The sequence below is a fragment of the Galleria mellonella genome, unplaced genomic scaffold (genome assembly GCF_026898425.1).
Source record: "Galleria mellonella isolate WM207_F2 unplaced genomic scaffold, CSIRO_AGI_GalMel_v1 utg270, whole genome shotgun sequence".
NCBI lineage: Eukaryota > Metazoa > Arthropoda > Insecta > Lepidoptera > Pyralidae > Galleria > Galleria mellonella.
The window spans coordinates 481,327-509,038 of NW_026442062.1; the positions used below are offsets into that span (position 1 = coordinate 481,327).

General features: G+C 35.9%; 1 protein-coding gene across 1 annotated transcript; it reads right to left on the bottom strand.

Annotated features, from left to right (window-relative positions):
• Positions 1-3,089: 3,089 nt before the first annotated feature.
• On the bottom strand, positions 3,090-27,707 carry LOC113513529 (uncharacterized). Its single transcript, XM_052895275.1, is given in 17 exon segments — positions 3,090-3,170; positions 10,344-10,379; positions 12,178-12,283; positions 13,152-13,318; positions 14,183-14,346; positions 14,993-15,128; positions 16,492-16,601; positions 17,534-17,698; positions 18,995-19,137; positions 19,547-19,661; positions 20,840-20,974; positions 20,977-21,009; positions 22,365-22,488; positions 23,459-23,707; positions 25,039-25,221; positions 25,714-25,879; positions 27,453-27,707. Coding segments are annotated over 17 exon segments (2,139 nt in total). The 5' UTR covers positions 27,479-27,707.
• Between the last annotated feature and the right edge of the window lie 5 nt (positions 27,708-27,712).

Here is a 27,712-nt window from a genome sequence, read left to right on the forward strand (position 1 = left end):
CAGAGTATCTAGTGTCTGGGTGTCTGAGAGTCTAGTGTCTGAGTGTCTTGTATCCGAGTGTCCAATGTCTGAGTGTCTAGTGTCTGGATGTCTGAGTGTCTAGTGTCTAGTGTTTAGTATCTGAGTGTCGAGTGTCTGAGTGTCTTGTATCCGAGTGTCTAGTGTCTGTGTGTCTAGGGTCTGAGTGTCTGAGTGTCTAGTGTCTGAGGGTCTAGCGTCTGAGTGTCTAGTGTCGAGTGTCGAGTGTCAAGTGTCGAGTGTCGAGTTTCGAGTGTCGAGTTTCGAGTGTCTAGTGTCTGAGTGTCTAGTGTCTGGGTGTCTGAGTGTCAAGTGTCTGGGAGTCTAGTGTCTGAGTGTCTTATATCCGAGTGTCGGAGTGTCTAGTGTCTAGTGTTTAGTATTTGAGTGTCGAGTGTCTAGTGTCTGAGTGTCGAGTGTCTGAGTGTCTAGTGTCTAGTGTTTAGTGTCTGAGTATCGAGTGTCAAGTGTCGAGTGTCGGGTGTCAAGTGTCGAGTGTCGGGTGTCGAGTGTCGAGTGTCGTGTGTCGGGTGTCGAGTGTCGAGTGACGTCGAGTGTCTGAGTGTCTGGTGTTTAGTGTCTGAGTGTCGAGTGTCGAGTGTCAGAGTGTCGGGTGTCGAGTGTCGAGTGTCGAGTGTCGAGTGTCGAGTATCGAGTGTCGAGTGTCGAGTGACGTCGAGTGTCGAGTGTCTGAGTGTCTAGTGTCTGGTGTTTAGTGTCTGAGTGTCGAGTGTCGAGTGTCAGAGTGTCTAGTGTCTGGGTGTCTGAGAGTCTAGTGTCTGAGTGTCTTGTATCCGAGTGTCCAGTGTCTGAGTGTCTAGTGTCTGGATGTCTGAGTGTCTAGTGTTTAGTATCTGAGTGTCGAGTGTCGAGTGTCTTGTATCCGAGTGTCTAGTGTCTGTGTGTCTAGGGTCTGAGTGTCTGAGTGTCTAGTGTCTGAGGGTCTAGCGTCTGAGTGTCTAGTGTCGAGTGTCGAGTGTCAAGTGTCGAGTGTCGAGTTTCGAGTGTCTAGTGTCTGAGTGTCTAGTGTCTGGGTGTCTGAGTGTCAAGTGTCTGAGAGTCTAGTGTCTGAGTGTCTTATATCAGAGTGTCGGAGTGTCTAGTGTCTAGTGTTTAGTATTTGAGTGTCGAGTGTCGAGTGTCGAGTGTCGAGTGTCTGAGTGTCGAGTGTCTGAGTGTCTAGTGTCTAGTGTCTAGTGTTTAGTGTCTGAGTGTCGAGTGTCAAGTGTCAAGTGTCGAGTGTCGGGTGTCGAGTGTCGAGTGTCGAGTGTCGGGTGTCGAGTGTCGAGTGACGTCGAGTGTCGAGTGTCTGAGTGTCTGGTGTTTAGTGTCTGAGTGTCGAGTGTCGAGTGTCAGAGTGTCTAGTGTCTGGGTGTCTGAGTGTCAAGTGTCTGAGAGTCTAGTGTCTGAGTGTCTTGTATCCGAGTGTCCAGTGTCTGAGTGTCTAGTGTCTGGATGTCTGAGTGTCTAGTGTCTAGTGTTTAGTATCTGAGTGTCGAGTGTCGAGTGTCTAGTGTCTGAGTGTCGAGTGTCTGAGTGTCTAGTGTCTAGTGTTTAGTGTCTGAGTGTCGAGTGTCGAGTGTCTTAGTGTCTTGTGTTTGGTGTTTAGTGTCTGAGTGTCGAGTGTCGAGTGTCGAGTGTCTAGTGTCTGAGTGTCTAGTGTCCGAGTGTCTTGTATCCGAGTGTCTAGTGTCTGTGTGTCTAGGGTCTGAGTGTCTGAGTGTCTAGTGTCTGAGGGTCTAGCGTCTGAGTGTCTAGTGTCCGAGTGTCTAGTGTCTGGGTGTCTCAGTGTAGTCCTATTATTTGATACCCATATTGTGGTGGTTGTGGAAAAATATGTACCTAGTCCGCCATATTGGAACGGCGTCCATCTTGAATTTTAAATTTTGACATAATCATCGTGTTTTACTAGTGTAGCCCTTTCATTTGATACCCATATTGCGGGGGTTAAGGAAAAATATGTAATCCGCCATTTTGTATCGGCGGCCATCTTAGATTTATAATGTTATTGATTTTATTATATTGTATTGTCATCTAAATTAAATGTGTGTACCAAATTTTAGATCAATCTGACAACGGGAAGGTGCTTAAATTCCAATTTCTAATTTTGACCCAAATAAATAAATACCGTACAGGTCGAGCTAAATAAAACCGTTTAAATATATTTAGCTCATAAATCAGAGGGGCAAGGTTAGATGGAGTTCTGTATATAAATATACATAAATAATAAATTTAATGTACTTACATAGTTTAGCAACTGTTTTAATCATGCTATGTATACACCTGTCTGGGTCTCAATCTATTTCATACTATTTTCTGTTTTTATTATTTACTAGCTGTTCCCCGCGACTTCGTCCGTGTTTCCGTCGTTTTTCGTAAAATAAGTAGCCTATATCCTTCCTCACGGTTCAGTGGTTTTGATGTAACAGACACATTTCCCTTCACTGCTCTGCTCCTATTGATCGTAGCGTGATGAAAAGTATACTATAACCTGCCCAGGAGTATGAAGAATAATTGTACCAAGTTTTATTAAAATCCATTGAGTAGATTTTGTTTCTATGACGAACATACAGACAGACAGACAAAAAATTTACTGATTGCATTTTTTGCATCAGTATCGATCACTAATCACCGCCTGATAGTTATTTTGGAAATATATTTCATGTACAGAATTGACCTCTCTACAGATTTATTATAAGTATAGATATAGATTATTTCAGCCGTTAACTGTCCACTGTTGTACACAAGCCCTCCCTATAAGGGGAGTTTTGCCAGTAGTTGCCACGCTTGGCAGGCGGGTTGGCAACTGCAGTTAGGTTTTTAGAGATTTTTTTCTCCAATTCTCGTCCTCCCTTAGTAGCCTTTTACGACACCCACGGGAAAGGAAGGGGTGGCCCATTCTATGCCGGGACCACACACGGCGTGTTCTTTCTGTCTTTAAATATAGTCGATTATCACTTATACATACCAATAAAGAAGCTCTAGCATAAAATAACTTAAAATATCTTTCCTTGCACCTCTCATAAATATTATAATAGCTAATTTAAGAGTCAAATGTATAAATGAAACATTTACATAAATAAATATAGTAATTTATTATAAACAGAATTGTGTTTAAGCTTTCTTTTCCTCGACCGCTTCTTCTTTGGCCACTGAAACAGAATTTAAAGAATTTAATATTACATTAATACTAACGTCGTTTCAATCGACCTATTTAGAAAGATTAAAAATAAAAGTATTGAAAAAAAAAAGACATAACATTTGAATTGCGACGTCTTGATGTAAAATACAAAAAAAAAATCTTGATTCTTTAATATCTAATTGCTTCGGTATGATACATAACTGTAATATTTGGCGCGTAAAAAAAAAAAACTAAAATGTATATTACGCATTGAATATTGATAAGAAATATTTTTTTTTTATTATTTATTTAACTCTTTATTGTACTAGAAATATAAAAAAAAAAAAAGAAAATACAATGACAATTGAAAAATTCAAGTGAAATACAGTAACGTAAATTATAGATTAAAATATATACATAAAGGTACAGAAGGCGACCTTATCGCTAGGGCAATCTCTTACAGATAATTTTACAATTTGCTGAAAGAGAACTCTTACAGAGTTAAACTCGCCTCCTGTACATTTTTTAAATAAATTATAAAAATGCAATTTTTGTGTACAATAAAGTATAAATAAATAAATAAATACACGCGCAATATAGTTACTGTTACATGGTTTAACCTTAGACGATTGATATTCGAAGGGATGTGTTCGAAAATGGAAAGTTGTTGAGCGGTTGTCCACCTAATTGTGTCACATTTAGGTTTAAAATTAGTCAATTTGTTTGCCCATTTTCCTACATTATCGTTCGTTATTAAGATGTTTTTTTTTTAATAGCTAAGTATTTAAGGAAGTATATTTTTTTTATAACACGCAAATGACAATAATTTATAATGTGTTATAAAATACTACAGAAAGGTAGTCTGCTTTAATTAAAATTGATTTACCCTATTATATATATGTCGGATTATTTTTTAAGCAAATAAGTAGGCACTTGATTAAGAATTATTAATGATCAAAATTGGTTATGCCTGTTCAAAATGAACCTTTACAAAAAAATCGATAATTGTAGTTTTTTATAAAAAGAAAATTGAAGTGACAAAATAACAAAAAAAAAAAATTACGTCAACAGACGGTATTTTCATTTAAAATAATACAATTAATAAATAACATAATAAAGAAAAGATCTAGCATATTTATAAACAATGCCTACACAAGAATCAAAGAGATATCATACAACTTACGTATTATTCTATAAAAACAATAATGTGAAGCTCTGATTATTTCGTCAATTTATAATAATTATATTAAATAATTATTAATTAATTAATTACACAGGTCTACAACGGAAAAGTATTCGAAATAATTTTAACAAATTTCTACTCAACTACCCATGCTGAATACAAATTGACAAGTGAAAGTGATTTATTAGTTTGAGTTTTTGCAATACTTGACATTTTCCGAATTTAATGATTCTACCCTCACTGAACTTGATAATGCTGATTATATTTACTTAGTCGGCATCGAATGTTAAAAATATTATGTTTAGTTAAAGTGATCTGTATTACTAAGTGATAAAAGTATTAAAAATAAAAAAAAATACGTATAATTTATAGCAAAATGTCTCGAAAATGTGTAAACAATTCCGACAATTTTTGTTACATTTGTGGTGAAGTGATATTTAATAAGCAAAAGTGTTCAATATCACCTGCAATAAAAAAAGCTTATTATTACTATTTTAACGAAAGCATAAAACATCAGGATAAAAGCTGGGTTCCACATTTTTGTTGCAATCCGTGTGCTACAGGCTTATTGGCTGAATGGCAAAAAACCATAGTTAATTGGCGAGAATATAATGCAATGATTGTTATTTCTGCCTGACAACCCATGTATTTGGAAAAGGCAAGGGTGTTTCTAAAAAAAGGAAAAAACCATAGTGTATCCGAATGTACCATCGGCTACTCGTCCTCTGCCGCACAGCAATCTTCACCCGATTCCGAAACGTCCTCATATTGAGGAAGAAAAACTTACTTCACCATCAATTTCTTCAATGTCAGAATCCGAAGTATAGTACGTCATCACAGCCACACAGGATAACACAAGCCGAATTAAATGATCTTGTAAGGGACTTAGATTTGCCCAAGAACAAAGCAGAACTTTTAATCGAGACTGCAACAATGGAACCTATTAGAAAGTGGTGTGAATATTACATCTTTCCGTACTAGACAAAAAAAATAACGCAATATTTTGAAATGGCTGAAAGTTTAGTTTTTTGTATAGATGTTAGTGGTTTGATGAAAGCTCTTAAAATTACGTATAAACAGAATGAATGGCGACTTTTCATAGATAGCTCGAAGTTAAGCTTGAAAGCTGTTTTGTTACATAACCGAAATATTTTACCTTCGATTCCTATTGGTTACGCGGTCCATATGAAAGAGTCTTATGAAAACATGAAAACCCTTCTGTTGCGGATTAAGTATGATAAACACCAATGGCAAATCTGCGGGGATTTGAAAGTCGTAGCTCTGCTGCTCGGTTACACGAAATTTTGTTGCTTCATTTGCGAATGGGATAGTCGTGATAGAAAAGAGCATTATAAAAAAAGTTGTGGCCCCATCGTCAGAACTTCAACCTGGACAAAAAAATGTTAAAAATGACCCTTTAGTTAACCCACAAAATGTTTTACTTCCGCCATTGCATATTAAACTAGGACTGATGAAAAATTTCGTAAAAGCAATGAACAAAAATGGAGCTGCTTTTCAATATCTTCGCCAGAAATTTCCAAGATTAAGTGACGCTAAGGTCAAGGAAGGAATATTGTAGGTCCTCAAATAAGAAATTTATTTAAAGATGATAACTTCGACTCGGTTCTAGAAGGTAAAGAAAAAAGCCTGGGATGATTTTCGCCTTGTTGCAAAAAACTTCTTAGGAAATAAAAGGAGTGACAATATGCTGAACTTATAGAAAATATGTTATCATCATTCCAAAAACTGGGTTGCAACATGTCCTTGAAAATCCACTTTTTACATTCGCATTTGGATTTCTTTCCGGATAATTGTGGGGCTTTAAGCGATGAACATGGGGAGCGCTTTCATCAGGATATTGCCAACATGGAAAAGCGATATCAAGGCCATTGGAACGTTTCAATGTTGGCGGATTATTGCTGGACTGTTTGTCGAGATATTCCAGAAGCAGAATATAAGAGGGCAGCGAAGAGACCACGTCGAAATTCCACTTATGATTAAAAAAAACTGTATAATTTCTGTAAATTTTTTCAAAAATCGTCTTATTTTTTTTTTCTAAATAAGGGAAACTAATTTTAATGTTTATTAATTATTTTTGTGTTTAGTACGTGGAAATCAATAAAAAAATCTACTTTCCATGAACAATACTTTTTTAAAGTCAAAATTTGTAGACCAGTGTTATCTAATAATTATTTAATTAATAATATATTAACTGATATTTAATTAATAATTAATTAACTGTAATTAATTATCTAATAATTATCTAATATTTAATTAATATAATATTCACAAGTACATATCGTCAAATTAAATAGAAAATTAGACCAATCAATAGAACGATCTGGAGGTAATTTATAATTATATTAATCATAGATAATAATGATTTTTAACGCAGAGGTAATTATTTATAGAGTTCCAAAATAAAAAAAAAAACCCACAGACAAACAAACATTTAAAAATAATCATAAAATAAAACATACTCTGACTGGCTGCAGCAGGGGAATTTTATTCATGTTTATATAATTGATAATGGTTAATTCACAAAAGTGTATTATAGCCTATTGATTGGACTAATTATATAAATACAATCAACAAGGAAATGTACTCGTCATTTTATGTACAGACAGACATTCTAAACGGAATAGGCAATCATTTATTATTATAAAAACCATAATTATTTTTTACCATTTTTTTTTAATCTAGACGATACATTTTTTTTTTGTAATACCAAACCGGTAATTTTCAGTTGATTGTATTGTTTAATAATATATTTGAGAAAATTATGAATCGGTATTCAGTTGTTTTTGAGGTACATTCATGATTTATAGAGAGATCCATTCAGTTACATTTGATATGTTCAAATCATCATCATTATCATCATTATTAGGATCATCATCATCATTTCAGCCAATTACTGTACACTGCTGAACATCTGTACAGTGCTGAACATTACTGTACAGTGCTGAACAATACTGTACAGTGGTGAACATAGGTCATATCAATAGTCATTAAAACTCAATTTAAATTTAAAGAAATTTTAGGAAAATTTTACACTGGAGTGGATCTTTTGATGTTTCAATATTACTTAGTCTCATATAATATTAGGATCTCTCTAACTCTACTTATATATTTTATGAAATCATGAATGTAACAATGACATTCAGACATACATAAATACTATTTTCATGCCGATAGTCGATTATTAACGCTTTAAAATATTGTTAAGAGTATCTTGTACACACACTTGTATTAAGGTAGTAATAGATGTTCAGTAATATATTGTAAAACTCCGGAGAGAGCCTGGAGATCTGTAGTACAGGTTTCGACCTAGTTCAGACTCCAGACTCTCACAAGGATAACAATTTTAATTTAAAGTACTTAATAGTCACACACAGTCACAGTCTAAACAGTTTCCTTGTGAGTAGTGAATAAAGATTATTATTATTATCTTAAATAATTATTTGTGGTAGGTATATATGTGATTTGATTAATCTACCACACGTGTTGTATTGTACAACCTATATTGTATTGATTGGACAGTATAAATATTGAAACATTTTTGTGGCCATGATGTAAATTTAAGTCTAGCCACATATATATATATATATATTGAAATTATTTTTTATATGTTTTTTGTTTTCAGAAGCGAAAATGTATTGCTACCACAAATCCCTATGATTTCTACAGATGTGCCAATTGAATTCAAACGCATTCAGTTCCCAATTAGATTAGTATTCGTAATGACGATCAATAAGTCACAAGACCAAACGTTGTCTGTGGCTTAGATTTGGGTATACCATGCTTTTCCAAGGACAACTACATGTGGCGTGTTCTCGCGTGGGGATACCATCCAGATTGTTTGTATTGGCTAAAACGTACTGACCAAAAATACTGTTGTCTCAGCACAATGGACACTCCATTATAGATTAATCTTTGTTTATTTTTTAATTGCCATAATTATTAGTAGCAATATATATATAAAACTATTATCGATGTATCAATTTATTATAGCTATATGATGTATTATAGCTATCAAGAAATGTAATTTAATATTTATTTGTTATTTTGAATAATTTATTAACTTAAATAAGTATACTTTAATTGCCTGCAATGCTTCATTCCTCTTTCAATTATAATTACATCCTAACACACTTATAGTGTTAGCTATTTTTGATTGAACTAAAAAAAACTATTTTCTAGAATATCATTTTTCATTGTGACCCTCTACAATAAAGTGGTGCTTTGTGTGTATATATATATATATATATATATATATATATATATATATATATATATATATATATATATATATATCATCATCATCATCATCATCATATTAGCCGTTAACTGTCCACTGATGACAACAGTAGTTGATAATTGCACTTAGACTTTAGTGATGTTTTAAGAGACGCTGCTGCCAATCCCTAGCCTTCCCTTAGTCGCCTTCCATTATATTTTCTTATATATATATATATATATATATATATATATATATATATATATATATATATATATATATGTGTGTGTGTGTGTGTGTGTGTTTTCAAAGTGTGGGGTCGCGACCCCGCAGGAGTTCGCCAAGCCTACACAAGAGGAAAGTGAGGAAGGTTGAGAAACCGTTAATAAACGTTCCAAAATGACGTATTAAGAAAATATAATGGAAGTGTGTTTTAGATACTTCATTACATATTTATTTTATTGTATTTAATAGTTACCTAACTATGAAAATAAATAACAATGTACGGATTTGATATTTTGTAATATAATAAAACGTATAAACTTTGAACACCACAGAGGGTAGGGGGTCGCAAAATATTTTAACATACTAAGGGGGTCAAGCAATGAAAAAGTTTGTATATTTTTTTTTCTTATACAACTTAGAATGGCAAACAAGCTGACGGCCCACCTGATGGAAAGTGGTAACCGTCGCCTATAGACATGAGCAGTACCATGGACATAACAGAGTATACTGTTTCGCCCATAATACCTCCCATGCGTTGCCATTCCTGAGGACTCAGGTGTTATTCCTCTGTACCCTGTAAATTCACTGCCATATCCCACCCTTCAAACCGAAACACAGCCATGCAAACACAACTGCTTCACGGTAGAAACACGAATAGGACAGAGGTACTCAAGCAATCGACTTTTGTACAAAGTCTCCCTTTGGTGAATTTCTTTACATTGTTACTCCATATGGGGTCGGGCTAATTTATTAAAGAAACTTGCCTAAATTGGTTTAGCTATTCTGGGCTATGCCTTCAGGCGTTGCGTGGTTTCATAAAATATCTAGGATATCCTAGCTTGAGGACCAAACGGTTGACGTGATTGTCTAACACTTGTCATTATTATTGTCCATTTCTCAGACAGAGTGTGCCCCTTAAGCGACCGATGAGAGTAAAAATGGTTTGAAAGTAAATTATATTATTTATTTATTTATTTATGTATTTAACTCTCAATTGTACCAGAAACAAAAATATACAATGACAAGTGAATAATTCAATTGAAATACAGTAACATAAATACAGATTGAAATATACACATAAAGGTACAAAAGGCGGTCTTATCGCTAGGGCAATCTCTTACAGACAACCTTTGTTTAAAGGAGAACAGATAGAAGTGGGCAGGTGGCGCAAGAGTGAATTAATATTTTTTTCGTGCATCATACAAAACCTATATTGCACGAAAATGTCAAATACATATAATTTTTATAATTTAATACATAATACGTAAACATACACTGCTTCATTTGCAAATTAATTCCTTTAGATCATATTGGAGAATTGCTGGGCAACGACATGAATATTCCATACAAGTTTTAAGCGGACGTCTGGCGCGTTCACACTGAAAAATTTGTACAAGAAAACTGTTCGCGTCGCAGCATTCGTCCAATATGAAGGCGCCTTTATAACCGACTATCGACACGAGTAAACATGTAAAGGTGTTACCAATGTATCTCGACACACAAATCCCCACTTCCAATGGACTGTGCGAGAGTTAAGTAATGCAGAGTGACGGCGATACCTTTCGACCGGCGCACCTCTGCTCCTGTCCGTCCAACTAGTAACAAACAAACACACAGTCTTCTCACGAAATATGATTCGTGATTACATCAATATGACAACACCGACATGCGGGATTCAATTTGAAAGTTTAATTGTATCGTTTTGTCTAAGAACAAACAAACATACAACAAATTTTGTATCACTAGATTACAACAGAATAATTATCTTATTTATATTGTAATAGATATCAATTTTGGCATGCATGAAGCAAATGACACAACGCCATTTGTTTCGTTTACAAAAAAAATATTGCCTATAGATCGAAGTTTTTTTTTTAATTAAGGCCGGATTCGAATTTATGCCCGTTCATAAACAGAAGGTTTTTTTATACAACTTAGAATGGCAAACAAGCTGAGAGCCCACCTGATGGAAAGTGGTAACCGTCGCCTATAGACATGAGCAGTACCATGGACGTAACAGAGTATACTGTTTCGCCCGTGATACCCCCCATGCGTAGCCATTCCTGAGGACTCACGTGTTATTCCTCCGTACCCAGTAAATTCACGCCATATCCCACCCTTCAAACCGGAACACAGCCATGCAAACATAACTGCTTCTCGGTTGAAACACGAATGCGACAGAGGTGCCCAAGCAATCGACTTTTGTACAAAGTCTCCCTCTGGTTTATAAAGTTGGGCGAATTAATATGCCAATATGATTATCGCTTTCAAATTTTACTTTTTTTTATTTATAATATACACCTCCAACTGCTACGCTTTAGAAAAAAAAATGTAAAGTAAATTTATTACGAATTAAAATAAACAACTAAGTTTGTCATAAAACAAAATCCTAAGTTTAAAAATCCTAGGATTTTGTCAACTTTTTTTTTGGGTTTTATAGTCGAGCTCCATTCATAATACCATCATTATCATTCCAGTATAAATAGAGAAAATTAAATTTGGAATAATCGATGTGTTTAAAAAAATATATTATGCCAATTTATAATTGTTTCTTGCCAGTTACAATTATTGTTGCTTTATTACATAATAAAACAACAATAATTGTGACAAAATGACAGGAGATAATAAACAGGATAGACTTGTAGATTGCAAAACAAACATATCGCGTATCCTTAGATTATATAGATAGAGTGTCTCCATACAAATGCTACGAGAAAAGCGGGTCAACTTTTTCATACAATTTTGCATTATAAATAGTTACGAGTGACTCCTTTATAACTACTATATTTATTTATTTTACAATTTTTACATCTTTTTATTTATTATTTATTTATTCATTAGTACAAATATGTGTACAGCGCGGGCTTAATGCTAAAAGCATTCTCTCCCAGTAAACCGTAGGGAAGTGTCAGAATACTCGAATGCGGTACTAGTAATTATAGATATACATACATACAAAAATTACATATATAAACGAATAAATATATATGAATACCAAATATACTTACACATATATGACATATACTATATTTTACACGAATTTGAGAATAATATAAAGCATTTACTGGTCAGATAAAGATAAAAAGTGAGCGTGAACGCTTTTTAAAAAAATTGTAAAAATTAATTTTAGTCATAAAATAATTAAATATACATAGATACGTCAAGATACATTATGTAAGTATATAGAACACTGATAAAAAAAAAAACAAACCAGTCAGTTAATTTGACCATTAGCTGACAAAAAGTTGACCCGTTTTTGAGACTCTAGGGCGTATCTATATAATCTAAGTGGTACATTATACATACGAAATAATACCAACAAACTGAGAACCTCGTTTCTCGCTTTGCGTATACAATTTAAAAACATAAAAGTATGGAATGTTCCACACTGACCTTGATCGCTTGCGGCGGTGTGCGTTGTCGCGCGGCCGGCCTCCTCGCGTCGCGCGCCAGCTGGTCGGCGTGCGGCGTGAACGCGCACGGCAGCAAGCGGCGGAACCTATGCATGGGATTTTACTTATAATGATCATCTTTCTACCCTTATCTGTTATGTCCATGGTACTGCTCATGTCTATAGGCGACGGTTACCATTTTTTATCAGATGGGCCGTCAGCTCGTTTGCCATTCTAAGTTGTATAAAAAAATGCCAACTATTATTTGTGGTTAGCGTAATATGGTTTTATCCATATTACAAAAAGTTTTGGCTTATAGTTCTACGACCGGCCTGACGTCAACCCTCTTTGGGAATGCATTTGCTGGTGGTTTCCGTCACCTACGGTATTGTGGAAAGGATTGAGGAAAAAAAGGAAAGGAACGTTGGAAATGTGTAATGGAAATTGGTAAATGAGTGGTATAAGGGACTTGTGTGAGAAATGAAGGGGGGAGGGGGAGACAGCAGTCACGGAAAGTACTGGGACACTGCAGCGACTCGGGAGACCGAGGTCACATACCCGTGTGCCATACACAATAAATAAATTCATTTTCACATTTATAATACTAATAGGAACTTTTTTTATGCAACTTAGAATGGCAAACAAGCAGACGGTCCACCTGATGGAAAGTGGTAACCATCGCCTATAGACAGGACCAGTACCGTGGACATAACAGAGTATACTGTTTTGCCCATGATACTCCCGTTTCACTGCTATATTCCACCCTTCAAACCGAAACAGCCATGCAAATACAACTACTTCACGGTACAAACACGAATGGGATAGAGGTGCCCAAACGACTATTGTACAAAATCTCCCTCTTGTAACTTCTGGTAACTTGAAATTATGATTGAATGAATGAATAAGTATACTTTATGTCTGGCATACGAACTCTTATACAATTTTCGTTACTTATTGAACAAAATTAGTAATTACTTGTGGTATGGTAGTAGCAGTGGTGCGAGCGGTGGCGCGGCGCGGACGGCAGCCGATTCGTCGGCATCGCTGGGCAGCGCGCCGCCGAACTGCAGCTGCAGCGACTGCGCTCGTTGCGATTCGCTCGACCGGCTCGCGTATAGCAATGCATTTGCACCGTGGCCGGGCTGCAACCGATCGGTCTTATGTTATATTGACATATATGAGAATAATTAAACACATATAGGCGGTACAACCCGATATTTCACACATCCCCAATTAGTAATGACAAAATTCATAATAATAATGACTATATCCGTAAAAGACTATGGTCGTGTGGTCCCGGATTAGAGAAAGCCACCTCTTCCTTTCTCGTGGGTGTTGTAAGAGGCGCCTAAGAAAGGGCGAGGGATAGGCAGTAGCGTTTCTCTTAGAACATCTCTGAGGCCTGCCTGTCAAGTGTGGTCATTACTGGCAAACCCCCCAAGGGGAAGGCTTATGTCTAGCAATGAACAATTAAAAACTGATATGATGATAACGATGATGAAATGACTATTCATCAACTCCTGATAATTACAAAGTAATTAAATAAACAATGCTAATAGTTATAAAAACATATAATAAAAGAACCTATTTCTACTATACAATTATAAATTCAAATAAGTAAACATAACGAATAATAACACCATCAATTCATATACAACATAACAATTTGGTGCCGTGACCAAGACACAAATTAGTTTTATGTGTCCATGTAATATCTATCATGTTACCATTTATAACATGTTTACAACATCCATCCATATCCATTTTAATTAACATTTTATAATGTTGATTACTTACTTATTTATTAATTAATACATATATGTGTACATGGCGAATTTAGCACTAAAAGCATTCTCTTTCAGTCAACCATAGGACACTTCCCTATTGTTGTCCACATTTGACTGATATTATTACGATTATGTAACAAAAGAAAAAAAACGCTAACTGCATTTATAAACAAATTCGTTATTATAAATTTTGAACTGTTACAAAAACTAAAACCTTACCTCATGCTCAAGAATGTAATGTCCTGGCATCAGACCCTGGAGCTGATTTAGAGTTGTGTATATCCTATTGGCTGCCTCGGATAGCATATCGTTGTCCTTTGTCAACTCATCGAGAGTTACATTATCTATGGTTACGATCTCGCCTGTGGACGCGTCTATTCTCACTGTAAATATGTTATATATTATCATAACTTTCTTTTTCTATTGTCCGTTTTTTTTTTTTTTTTTTATACAACTTAAAATGGCAAACAAGCTGACGGCCCACCTGATGGAAAGTGGTAACCGTCGCCTATAGACATGAGCAGTACCATGGACATAACATGTTGTATTCGAGTAAGAATACAAATGTATCATCTCCTTTATATCCTTAGGATGTCTTAATGGCGAGGGGAAGAATGAAGCTAAATACACCATATATATAAATAATACCAGAGGAAGACTTTGTACAAAAGTCGTTTGCTTGGGCACCTCTATCTCATTTGTGTTTCTACCGTGAAGCAGTTGTGTTTGCAAAGCTGTGTTTTAATTTGAAGGGTGGGATACGGCAGTGAATTCACAGGGTACAGAGGAATAACACAGTATCATGGGCGAAACAGTATACTCTGTTATGTCCATGGTACTGTTCAGGTTTATAGGCGACGGTTACCACTTTTCATCAGGTGGGTCGTCAGCTTGTTTGGCATGCTAAGTTGCATAAAAAAATATGTATTTGGATTTTTAAACATTCATATCACAAGATCAGGCGTGCCTTTTGACTGATTCGAACAGCAATTATAAGTATGTTGTTAGCTAAAATTATGAATACTGTACCATTAAGCAAAGAAGCATTCCTTCGTAGCAGTAGTGACAAAGCTAAACTTCTGACCAGATCCTGCGACTGTCGACTGCCGCCCAATTCTATTTGATATTCCGGTATTGGTTCTAGAAGTAATTCGCCACTTTCACCCTAAAATAAAGAAAGTCATAGTATAAAAGTCCTTTGTCCGATCTTTGTACTATCTACTCGTATTACAGTTGCCAAACAGCTATGATTGTATACCATCGTACGGCTCGCCATCAACAGGGAGTTCATCCTCATATCCTACAGCCTAAATGATTGCGTACAGAGCGGTTTTAGAGATGTTTCCTCCCACGAACACTCAGGTTATGGAGTTCCCTACCGAGATTTCCCCAAGAGACTACAGCATGGGGTTCTTCAAAAGGAGGGATAAAGAGGTTCCTTCCGGGTCGGCAACGCACGCGTAATATCTCTGGTATTGCAGGTGTTCATAGGCTACGGTAACCACTTACCATCAGGTGGGCCGTATGCTTGATTGCTACCTCAGTGGTATAAAAAAATTGTGTCTATGACAAAGAAATTACAGAGTACAGAGGCATAACAATTTAGTTATTAAACAACGTATTAGGGGTCTTATGGGCGTTACGATGTATTACATGAAGACCGTGATGGCAGTGTGGTCCCGACATAGAATAGGCCACCCTTTCCTTTCCCGTGGGTGTCGTAAAAGCCGACTAAGAAAGGGGGAGGGATGAGTAGCAGCGCCCCTCTTAAATCATCTCTAAAGCCTGACTGCGGTTGCCTATCCGCCTGTCAGACGTGGCAAATACTGGCAAAACCTCCCAAGGGGAAGCTTATGTTCAGCAGTGGACAGTTAAAGGCTGATTTTGTTATGCAACTTAGAATGACAAACAAGCTGACGGCCCACCTGATAGAAAGTGGTAAGCGTCGTCTATAGACATGAGCAGTACCATATGTACTACCATGGACATAAATGTAATTGTAATAGACCGTTGTTGGAAAATGTGTTGATATTTATCAAAATGAAACGGACACTGGCAATACACTCTTTTTTATTCAATTCACAAAACACAACAACTAACAACTCGTGCACACACGTGTCACATGGCAATCGTTCGGCACATGCGCGCCGGCATTAATTCAATCAAAGTACTAACAGATGGCGATAGTGGTTACAATTATAACATTTTACGAGGTGCGAGGTGCGTCGCTTACAGTAATAATGACGATGACTTGAAGTCCATGGTAAGTTATTAGCTTATATGTCATTTTAAGTAGCATCATTATATGCTGCATTTGTTTGAGGTACTCTCTTCTCCATTGGTCGTCTATCAGTTCTTTAAGCTATATGGGCGGTTCAGTGCCATTTTGATTTTTCGCAGCAAAACTCCGAACACAATGCTCTCTATTCATATGCAGAGCTATGGCTCTGCATATGAATAGCAGTATAGGATTTATTGGATAAATGATGTCAGATATTTATATAATAGTATGAATACTAAGAACTTACCCTGACTTTATGTGTGCAATGTATTATAATGTCTAGTGCATCTCTAGTCGTCTCATTTTTGATCTGCCATTTCCTAAACGATCTTGGTAAGGGTCTAGCAAAATCTGTGTCTGAAAACAGTGAATATACATACATATCTTGAGAAGGAATAAATTAAAGTCATCACACCCTTCTTCGTATCATATCGTAAGAGGCGTAAAAAGGAAAAGATTGTGTGTGAGAGAGAAGAGAGAGACAGAGAGAGGGAGAGAGAAGAGAGAGAGAAGAGAGAGAGAGAAGAGAGAGAGAGAGAGAGAAGAGAGAGAGAAGAGAGAGAAGAGAGTGAGGGAGAGAGAAGAGAGAGGGAGCGAGAAGAGAGAGAGAAGAGAGAGAGGGAGAGAGAGAGAAGGGGAGAGAGAGAGAGAGAGAGGGAGAGAGAGAGAGAGAGGGAGAGAGAGAGAGAGAGAGAGAGAGAGAGGGAGAGAGAGAGAGGGAGAGAGAGAGAGAGAGAGGAGAGCGAGAGAGAGAGAGAGGAGCGAGAGAATATAGAGAGAGAGAGCGAGAGAGAGGAGACGGAGAGGGAGAGAGAGAGACAGAGAAATGAGATATAGGGAGAGGGAAACAGTGGTAAAGGAAAATTTAATATACAACACTATACTGAGCCGTGTTGGCAGAGTGGTGGGCCAAAAGAAGGCCAATGTACTCTTCTTTTCTTATGAGAGACACGCTCAGCAGTTGAATTTTAAAGGGTTATTATGTATGTATCCGACGTTGATTGAACACGGTCCCCGATTACGAATATAGCAATTAGATTACAACAGCAAAAAATATATAATAAATACTGTCAGCATTTATTGCTATTTTTTGTTTGAGATATCTTAATTTTTAAATAAGTTTTGTATTAGTTAATAGAAACGAGCAATAAACTCCGGTGCTGCCTCTGTAGAGCGATTGAGGTACTAATTTTGATATTATGTATTAGTACAACCTATTGCAACTTGATCGTTATTGGTGTTTTTTTGACAAAAATTGTATTTAGCAAATAAGTAATAAAGTATCTCACCTTTACATGTGCAATTGTAGAAACCAACACTGTCAATATTGTCAGTACTGTCATTGTTCTGTTTTTCGTCCATTTGTTTATTTATTTTATCTTTTTTAACACTCCTTTCTTGCTCATCTGCCATTTCTATATCTGATGTTGAACGGTCGGATTGAGATTCGTTTTCTGAAAAAAAATTCATAAAAAATGTAGGGTTGCCACACTGGGTAATTAGTACAAAAATGGTAATATTCATGGTTGTAATTATTAAATAAAAAGTTATATGTCTGTACAAATGTCGTTTGCTTGGGTACCTCTGTCCCATTCGTGTTTGAACCGTAAAGCAGTTGTGTTTGCATGGCTGTGTTTCAGTTGGAAGGGTAGGATATGGCGTGAATTTATAGGGTACAGAGGAATAACACCCAAGTCCTCAGAAATGGCAATGCATGGGGTATCATGGGCGAAATAGTATACTGTGTTATGTCCATGGTACTGCTCATGTCTACAGGCGACGGTTACCACTTTCCATCAGGTGGGCCGTCAGCTTGTTTGCCATTCAAAGTTGTATAAAAAAAAAATTAAGGTACAATACAATGACCATAACACCTTAGTCTCTAGGAATGCAAGAGGGAGAACTACAAACTTGCACATATCGTCACAGTCGTAGAATACTGACGGATCTTTATATGTAATATTTGTCAGATCCATCAGTATTCTACGACTGTGACGATATATAATATGACTAGTATTATACAGTAGTATATAATATTTAGTAATATTATTTACTTCCTTTCCCTCCCAAAGAGGGTTGACGTCAGGCAGGGGGCCGGTCGTAAAACTAAAAACCAAATCATTTTATAATATGGATAAAATCATATTACGCCGACCCCAAATGATTGGGATAAGGGTAGGAAGATGATGATTTACTTCCTTTCCCATGGATGTCGGTTATAGTAGACTAAGGGTAGTTAATGATTGGGAGACAAGCAGCAGCCTCTTAAAACATCTCCAAAGCCTAACTCCAATTGCCAATCAGCTTGCCAAGCATAGAAATTACTAGCTAAACTCCCCTTTTAGGGAGGCCTATGTTCAGCACTGGGCAGTAGATGAGTAGATAGGCTAATATCGTCATAGTCGTAGAATACCGACGGATCTATATATGTAATATTTGTCAGATCCGTCAGTATTCTACGACTATGACGATATGATGATGATATAGTAGGGGTTAACCCTTTATTTGGCAAAAGAAATATATTTTGAATTGAAAACAAATACTGAAATAGTAATGTATAGAGTCTAAATAGGCCCAGAAAAATAGTAAAAAAACATTTTTTGTTTTCATAAAGTGTGACTAGTTTATGAAAATAAATATTAATAATTATATTGAAATAATAATATTTCTTTAACACTTTTTTTTTTTTTAAAGTTTGTATGGCACAGCATACAATACCAAATTAAGGATTAAACAAAGAGAGAACATACTTGGTTCATCTATATACAAGTTATTGTCTTCGTCGTCGCTGCTCATGTCCACGTCCAGTAAGGTGGTAGCACTGTTGGATTCCTTGCTGCTGTCATTACAACTGGAACCGCCCGTTTGATCCGACCGACTGCTGTTTTTCACTCTGCAAATATTAAATTCCTTGTATTCTATGCAAGAACGATGCTGTCTTTTGTAAAAAATAATTATCAAATTTAGAATTAGCGTAGATACCATGTGATATGTGGACTGTAAGACAAATGAAAACCTCTTAAAAATAATAATTTATTTGCTAGGAACATAGTTATAAAAATATTTTTATGTTATAGTTACATAATAAGATGTTACGATTTGTTTTTTTAATGTTCAAAAAATAAATATGGACACAATTTTTACTTATGACAGAAATTAAAAAAAAAAAAATTATACTATACCTAACAAACTTGCTTTTAAAAAAAAAACTTTTTGCTTTTCCCCTGGGTGTCGAAAGGGTAAAATAAGTAAAAGAGAGAACAACTATTTTTGAAGTCGGTTGAAAACAAGACTATACTTACGGCAACAGTGCATTTTCCAATAAATATCTTAAGGCCTTGTAGGTACGCGTCTGCGCCGGCTCGCGCGCCATGCTGAACTCGTTGTCCAATATTATGACGTTGCAAGCTTCGCCATCTACATTAAAAATGGGGGAAAGGGATTGTTAGTAATGGGATCTAATTGATCCATTGCTAGCAATACACCCTATCAGGTCGACCTGGTGAATTATGGCGTGAATTTACAGGGTACAGAGAAATAACATCTGAGTCCTCAGGAATGGCAACGCATGGGGGTATCATGGGCGAAACAGTATACTCTGTTATATACATGGTACTGCTCATGTCTATAGGCGATAGTTACCATTTTCCATCAGGTGGGCCATCAGCTTGTTTGCCATCTAAGTTGTATAAAAAAAAAAAAAAAAAACCTCCACGCGGTTCTTCCTGGAAACCGTCGTGGTTAATTCCAGTGGAATTTGTCACGATGGGCTAACTGACCTGCAGTTTTATCTTCACCTGTCATTCCTCACTGGTATCCTGCCAGCCTATCCCGTTAGCGCAGGCGGGGTACCAGTGTCATCATTCCATTAAAACCCATAAAAAATACATTAAAAATATGTTGTAATAATGATAAATAAAAGTCACTGTCAAGTCAAGACGAGTCAAATCAATAATTTATTTGCATAAACATATGTATTTAGTTACATAAATAACAACTGAGTCCTCAGGAATGGCAACGCATGGGGGGTATCATGGGCGAAACAGTTATGTCTGTTATGTCCATGGTACTGCTCATGTCTATAGGCGACGGTTACGACTTTCCATCAGGTGGGTCATTAGCTTGTTTGCCATTCTATATTGCATAGAAAAAAAGCAAATTGTCAGCGATATAGATGTGAATTTTTTTTTTATTATTTCACTTTATATGTAGCGAAGCATGTACCGGGCCGCTATTATTATATATAAAAAAAACCCAAACTAGTACAAATAAACTCATGAATATAAATATTTATATTGTACGGGGATTGAACCCGCGGCCATTGGATGGTAAAGCAACTAGTCTACCAAGGGCAGGGGGATCATAAATTGTTATCAGGTCGACCTCCTCGCGGTCCCCCCTGGAAACTATCGTGTTCTATTTAAAGTGAATCCATCCCGACAGGCTAACTGGCCTGCCTTTTCATTGTCACCTATTATCCCTCACTGGTGCCCCGAATATGACAGTGTATACTGACAGCGTGGACGGGGTTACCATTGCATTATCATTAATTTAAAAAAATACCAAGGTCATCTCGTATACATTGTTTAACTGACCTTGTCCGATGGTAGGGCAGACGGAGAGCGGCAGCCGCCAGCGCGCCGGGGACAGCAGGGCCCGCAGCGCCGCGTCGCCGGCCAGCACGGCGGCGCCCCCGCAGCGGCGGCCCAGTGTGCCAGGGAAGTGTGCACCTCGCGCAGCGGCAGCATGCTTGGCGAGTCCTCGTCTAGTCAACACAGGATATACGTGTCAACATTTATATCTTTACAGTACACATTTTGTTAGTAATGCTACTATTACATGTTTCAACTAGCAATAATCGCACCTCGGATTAACCTCATTGGTTACGATATATATATATATATATTTTTTTTTAAGGGTGATAATAGAATGGTAACCCCACCCTCGCTATCGGTATACACCGGCGGGGCACCAGTGAGAGATAATAGGTGATAATGAAGCAGGTCAGTTAGCCCATCGTGATGAATTCAACAAGAATTATTCACGATGGTTTCCAGGGGGAACCACGTGGAGGTCGACCTAATAAGGCATATTGCTAGCATTGGGGCTGTCAAACTCCATTGTCTGGATCAATTAATTCATCGTCAAGCTATATTATTATAACTAGCGGCCCGTCCCAACGTCGCACGGGTGGCCATTTTTCAACATTTCCCTTCACTGCTCTGCTCCTATTGATCGTAGCGTGATGAAAAGTATACTATAACCTGCCCAGGAGTATGAAGAATAATTGTATCAAGTTTCATTAAAATCCGTCGAGTAGTTTTTGTTTCTATAACGAACATACAGGCAGATAGACAAAAATTTTACTGATTGCATTGTTGGCATCAGTATCGATCACTAATCACCGCCTGATAGTTATTTTGGGAATATATTTCATGTACAGAATTGACCTCTCTACAGATTTATTATAAGTATAGATATAGATTAATAGTTATAATTCTATTATAATATTAAGATCTATACAGAATAAAATGTCTGGCTAGTTTTAAAACAAAACTTAAGGATTTTTATTTGACCAAGTTGCCACCTTCTTGTTTTAACGCTTTTAAAGCTGTAACTGTCACCTATAGACATGAGCAGTATCATGGACATATCAGAGTATACTGTTTCGCCCATGATACCCCCCATGCGTTGCTATTCCTAAGGACTCAGGTGTTATTCCTCTGTACTCAGTAAACTCACGCCATATCCCACCCTTCAAACCGAAACACAGCCATGCAAACACAACTGCTTCACGGTTAAAACACGAATGGGACAGAGGTACCCAAGCAATCGACTTTTGTACAAAGTCTCCCTCTGGTTATAGGTCTGATCATCATACTTATTTTATTATTTAGAATTAATAGAATTTTTCATCGTGCCTCCCACCAAATTGTTTATAATTACTCCTCTCCATCCAAAGGTTGCCTGGAAGAGATCGCTCTTAGCGATAAGGTCGTCCATTGTTTCCTCATTGTGATTATTTCTTTTAATTATTTATATTTATAATAAGTTTACTATTGTAATCTTTTGGAGGAAACAATGTATCTATCTATACAGACAATAAAAATGCGTTCATACTTGGCAGTATAAATCTGCATGGATGCTTGTTACAAGGCTCCGGCACTGGACACGGCTTCAATACAACAGTTTTCTTGTGTAACAATTTTGAATACTCGAGTAGTGGCAGCTCTGTAATGTTCACCTGCAAGAAACCAAAACATGTTTTATTCTTACTTTGACAAATTGAGGGGCGACTCTAAATTGTGACAACGTAAAAAAAAGAATGAGCATCATTCTGGTAAAATTAAAAATGTGTAATGATTCTATTATATATATAATTTTATTATTATTCTTATATTTGTTACTAAATCTCACATAAAAGACTAAATTAATTTGAATGAAATTTGGCACACCAATTGATCCAGGATCTATCTGTTATTATTTATCAGTTTTACCCATGTGAACTAAATCATATCAGCCGTTAACTTTCCACTGTTGAATGTAGGTCTCACTCCTAAGGAGTTGGGGGATTGGGTTGTCAAGAGTTTTCACATTTGGCAGGCAGGTTGACAACTGCAGCTAGGCTTTTGGAGTTGTTCAAGAGGGACACTGCTGCCCAACCTTCAACCATTAAGTTCCCTTAGTCTCATCTCCAAGGACCTTTATGGGAAAGAAGGGGTAACCATTTTAAGCTAAGACCACACTGTAATCTATATAATAAAAATGGATCGCTGAATGTGTTGCTAAGTACAAGTCTTGAGAACAGCTGTACCGATTTCACTAATTCTTTTTTTAGAATATTCCTTGAAGTACGAGGATGGTTTTTACGACAAAAATTTAATAAATAGTTTGAAAAGTCTAAAAACAACACTTTCCTATACTCCCACACAAACGATTCGTAATAATACATAAAAGTCAATTTTAATACCATACCATAAGGTTCAAGTGTTAGTGGAGAGGTTCCGGGAAGGTAAAACAATTGAGTGATGTTAGTATCGAATAAATCTAGCTGACCCGGCGTCCCGAATAGCAGAATAAGTATTAAAAAAAAAAACAAAAAAAATTGAAGATTCGACCGTTAGGCGGTGCGAAATTCGTGGGATCAGCTAGTAGCTAATAATAATGTTCATCAGTAATCGAAATCTATTTTTTATAAGATACAGTAAACTTACACTTTTTAAATCTTTATCAAAAATCATATTGCATTTATGGTTCTTTGCTTCGAGAGGGATTTGAGCGACCATCTCATATTCCTTCGGAAAGGACTGTAGTTCGTGAGCTTTCAATTTGTATTCGGCTTCGTACACCATTTCTATGGGCGGTTTGGGGCGTAATGCTCGCGAGCAGTGGTTGTTGGTCCATTGCGTTTTGGTCCATTCCAAATATTCTTTCTGTTCTTTTGCATATGCCTCTTGTAATTCCTGTGAATAAATAATTTTGACCTACATGACACACTGGGGATGAATGAGTGAATTTTAAACATAACATTTGGGATAATTTGATTGAATTTTAAATGTTTTACAGATATAAAAGACTGTAATATGTGTTATGTAGGACTAGTATTATCAGCAACCTAAATATTTTATTAATAATAGATAGATAGATAGATAGATACTCTTTATTGTTTCCTCCAAAAGATTACAATAGTAAACTTATTATAAATATAAATAATTACAAGAAATAATCACAATGAGAAAACAATGGGCGACCTTATCGCTAAGAGCGATCTTTTCCAGGCAACCTTTGGATGGAGAGCTGTAATACTTTATTGTATTATACTGTTTACTATATATCTATCTTTTTATTGTATGGATAATTTGGTAGTATTGTTTTATTGTTACCCTATTCCCTTTGGCCGCAACAGAATATCAGTGCTTCGCTCTTTTGAGGGCGAAGCAATAAACTGAGTTGTGGCCATTTTGTATTGCTATGGCACACTCACAAACGAAAATTGTATTTAGCTTTATGTATTTTTTTTTTAATAATTTATGTTATCTCGCTATTTTTGTATATGTATGTTGTAATTTGTGTGCTGTAAGTAAATAATGCAAATAATCTATCTATTTATCTATTGTAGTTTGTATTCACTCGAATTTATAAAATTCAAGTTTTCGAAAAAAGTAACAGCTGAGTTTCACTAAGAAGAATGAGCAAGAACCCTTTCTTCTTAGTAAAAATTGCATTCCAAATAAGTGGTAGATTTATAAAATGACTATTGTAAATAAATTTAAGTTTACTTGAATAACAATTTCTTTTTTTCTTAATATTTTATTTTAGAATGGTGGTTGGTTGGTAACAACCACTAAATGCACTTTAGTTGTTGAACTATTGTGTTTTTTTTATGACCTATTTTCATAGACGAAAGTAATAATACATTCTAGTAGTCACAATAGTTTTATATGAGGTTTTAATTATTACGAATAAAGCAGTAATTTTTTAAATTTATAACAAATTGAATTATTTAAGATTTTGTTCTTCAAGCAGCTTCAATTAGACAAAGAACTATTGCCCCTATTAAGATTGTTCCATCTTTTACCTACAAGCAAGAATATGTAATATATTTGACTTAAACAATTTTATTTGTTTATGGACCATTAAATTCTTATCCCCTTATTCATAAAACGTCAAACCTCTCATTAATCTATTTTAGCTTTTAAACTGTTTTGTCTCTTTCTTTTGTACTAAATTCCCAATTTGAAAGAAAGTGACAAAAGTGTAATAGATTTGCGTAAAAGAAAATAAATAAACTCACTTGGCAAACCTTGTAATCTTGTTTGGTAGGTCTCGGTATGAACTGTTCGTCCAATACGTGAGGGTATTGTGAACATAACACTTTGAGGCACTGGTAGTGCTGATGGGCTGTGAGTGCAGACAATTTTGGGTATGGTGGTATGGGTCGTATTCCTGGAACGTACAAGCGCGACTGGCGCTCCTCCTGACAAAGAAACATCAAGAATTAATAGTATATACTTTTCTGTCTTTTTTTTTTATACAACTTAGAATGGCAAACAAGCTGACAACCCACCTGATGGAAAGTGGTAACCGTCGCCTATAGACATGAGCAGTACCATGGACATAACAGAGTATACTGTTTCGCCATTGATACCCCTCATGCACTGCCATTCCTGAGGACTCAGGTGTTATTCCTCTGTACCCCAGTAAATGTAGTTTGTACATAGAATGGCAAATTCTATGTTAAAATAGATTTGAATTGAATTTGATATACAGATAGATTATATTCAAACTTAGCACATAGTTCACACAGGCAAAGCCCAATACAACTATATTTATTTATTTACAAGAAACATAGTAAGTATATAAAAGCTAACAATAGGTATAAGTCCTCATATTTCACCATAATTAGGTTTTCTATTATCATATATTATAATTAATTGTCTATAAAATGAAACAAAACTTACAAAATTTTTCTTTTAAATATTTGATCCCAGTCAAACCGAATACTCGACTGGCCTTCATCCTCGGAGTCGCTGGAAATCAGTGGGTCACGGAATTTGTTACGCAGTATTCTTTCCGTCACACAGTTGTCCACATCATCCTCTGTTATGAATTGAAAGTCCCGTTGTGATGAACACCTACATAATCAAGACAGTAAATGAAAAGATCCTTATATTTTTTTATGCACATTAGAATGGCAAACGAGCTGACAGGCCACCTGATGGAAAGTAGTAACCGTCGCCTATAGACATGACCTATGACATAACAGAGTATACTGTTTCGCCCATGATACCCCCATATGTTACCATTCCTAAGGACGCGGGTGTTATTCCTCTGTACCCTGTAAATTCACTGTCATATCCCACCCTTCAAGCCGAAACACAGCCATGTAAACACAACTGCTTCACAGTAAAAACACGAATGAGAGGGAGGTACCCAAACAAACGAATTTTGTACAAAGTCTCCCTCTGGTCACCTATTAATTAACATCCATTGTAACATTATGGGTTGCAAATAAACAGATATAAAATATATATTTTAATGGATGATGATGGAATTGCTGCCCCACAAATATTATTGGTTGAGGGGAAAAAGATTGTTAATATTGGGGTCTAACACCCTATCAGGCTGACCTCCATGCCGTTCACTCTGGAAATCCTATCATGGTTAATTCTCATGAAATATGTTACAATGAGCTAACTGATCTGCTTTTATTATCAACTATCATGCCTCACTGTGTCCTGCCCGCATATATTTATAGCACAGGTGGTGTTACATTTGCATTCACACCCATTAAAAAAAAAAAATTTACACTGGCGATATGTTGGTGAGAGATGATAGGTGAGAATGAAGTGCTATTTATTAGACCACTGAAATGAATCCAGTTTAAATTAACCTTCTAGTGATAGTAAAGAGGTTGTCCAGCTATCAATAGGAAAATCAGACCCTAATTTACTAATTAGATTATTAATAATCTCTTTGGCCTCCCTATTTTAGGTATTATACATTTTTTTACAACACAGTGGGCAAAAGAGCATGAGGCTCACTTAATGGTAAGTGACAACTGCCGCCCATGGGGGGGAAAGGGATTGTTAGTAATGGAGACTGAGAATCCTATTGCTAGCAATATACCCTGTCAGGTCGACCTCCACGTGGTTCCCTCTGGAAACCATCGTGACTAATTCTAGTTAAAGTTTAATTCGTCAGTATGGGCTAACTAACCTATTTTCATCTTCATCTGTCATCCCTCACTGGTGCCTCACCAGTGTATACCAATAGCGCAGACGGGGTTACCATACCATTATCACCCATTAAAAAAAAACCGCCGTCCATGATCATCATGTATAGATAGAATACAAGAATACAGTGTGTGTACACATTTTTTTCATTCTTAGGATACAGTAATGGATTGTTAACTATAGAACTAAATAATTTAAGGGGTTGTTACAAGTTTAATTATTATTGGAATAAATAAATAAACAACAAATAATATTTCCAATGACATCCATAAAACGAAAAATAAAATCATCCTACCTTCTAAATAGCAATTATGTTTTTTCAAATATTAAATACTGACATTTAAAAATGTATAGATATACACATTAATATGAATTTAGAAATACTTAGGTATATTTTTATCTAGATAAATTAATTATTATAACAAAGGAATCTTTCAGAAAACAAAATAAAAAAAAAAAATATTGTACTTACCAGTCGAATTGCCGAATATGTTCCATGAGAGATTAAGGCATTAACTGCGTTTGTACTATTGTAAATAAACAAAAAAATATATTAATTTTTTATTTAGTTCTTATTACTTTGTGGAATTTTTGTTTTATTTTTTCCTCTTTGTTGAATAACAATTTAATAAAATGTAAAACACATAATACTAGGCAATCATTTTTTTTTTTTTTTAGTACGTTTGTTCCGTTTGGAACAGGCTAAGGTCGGAGACCATGCTGCCTAGTCTT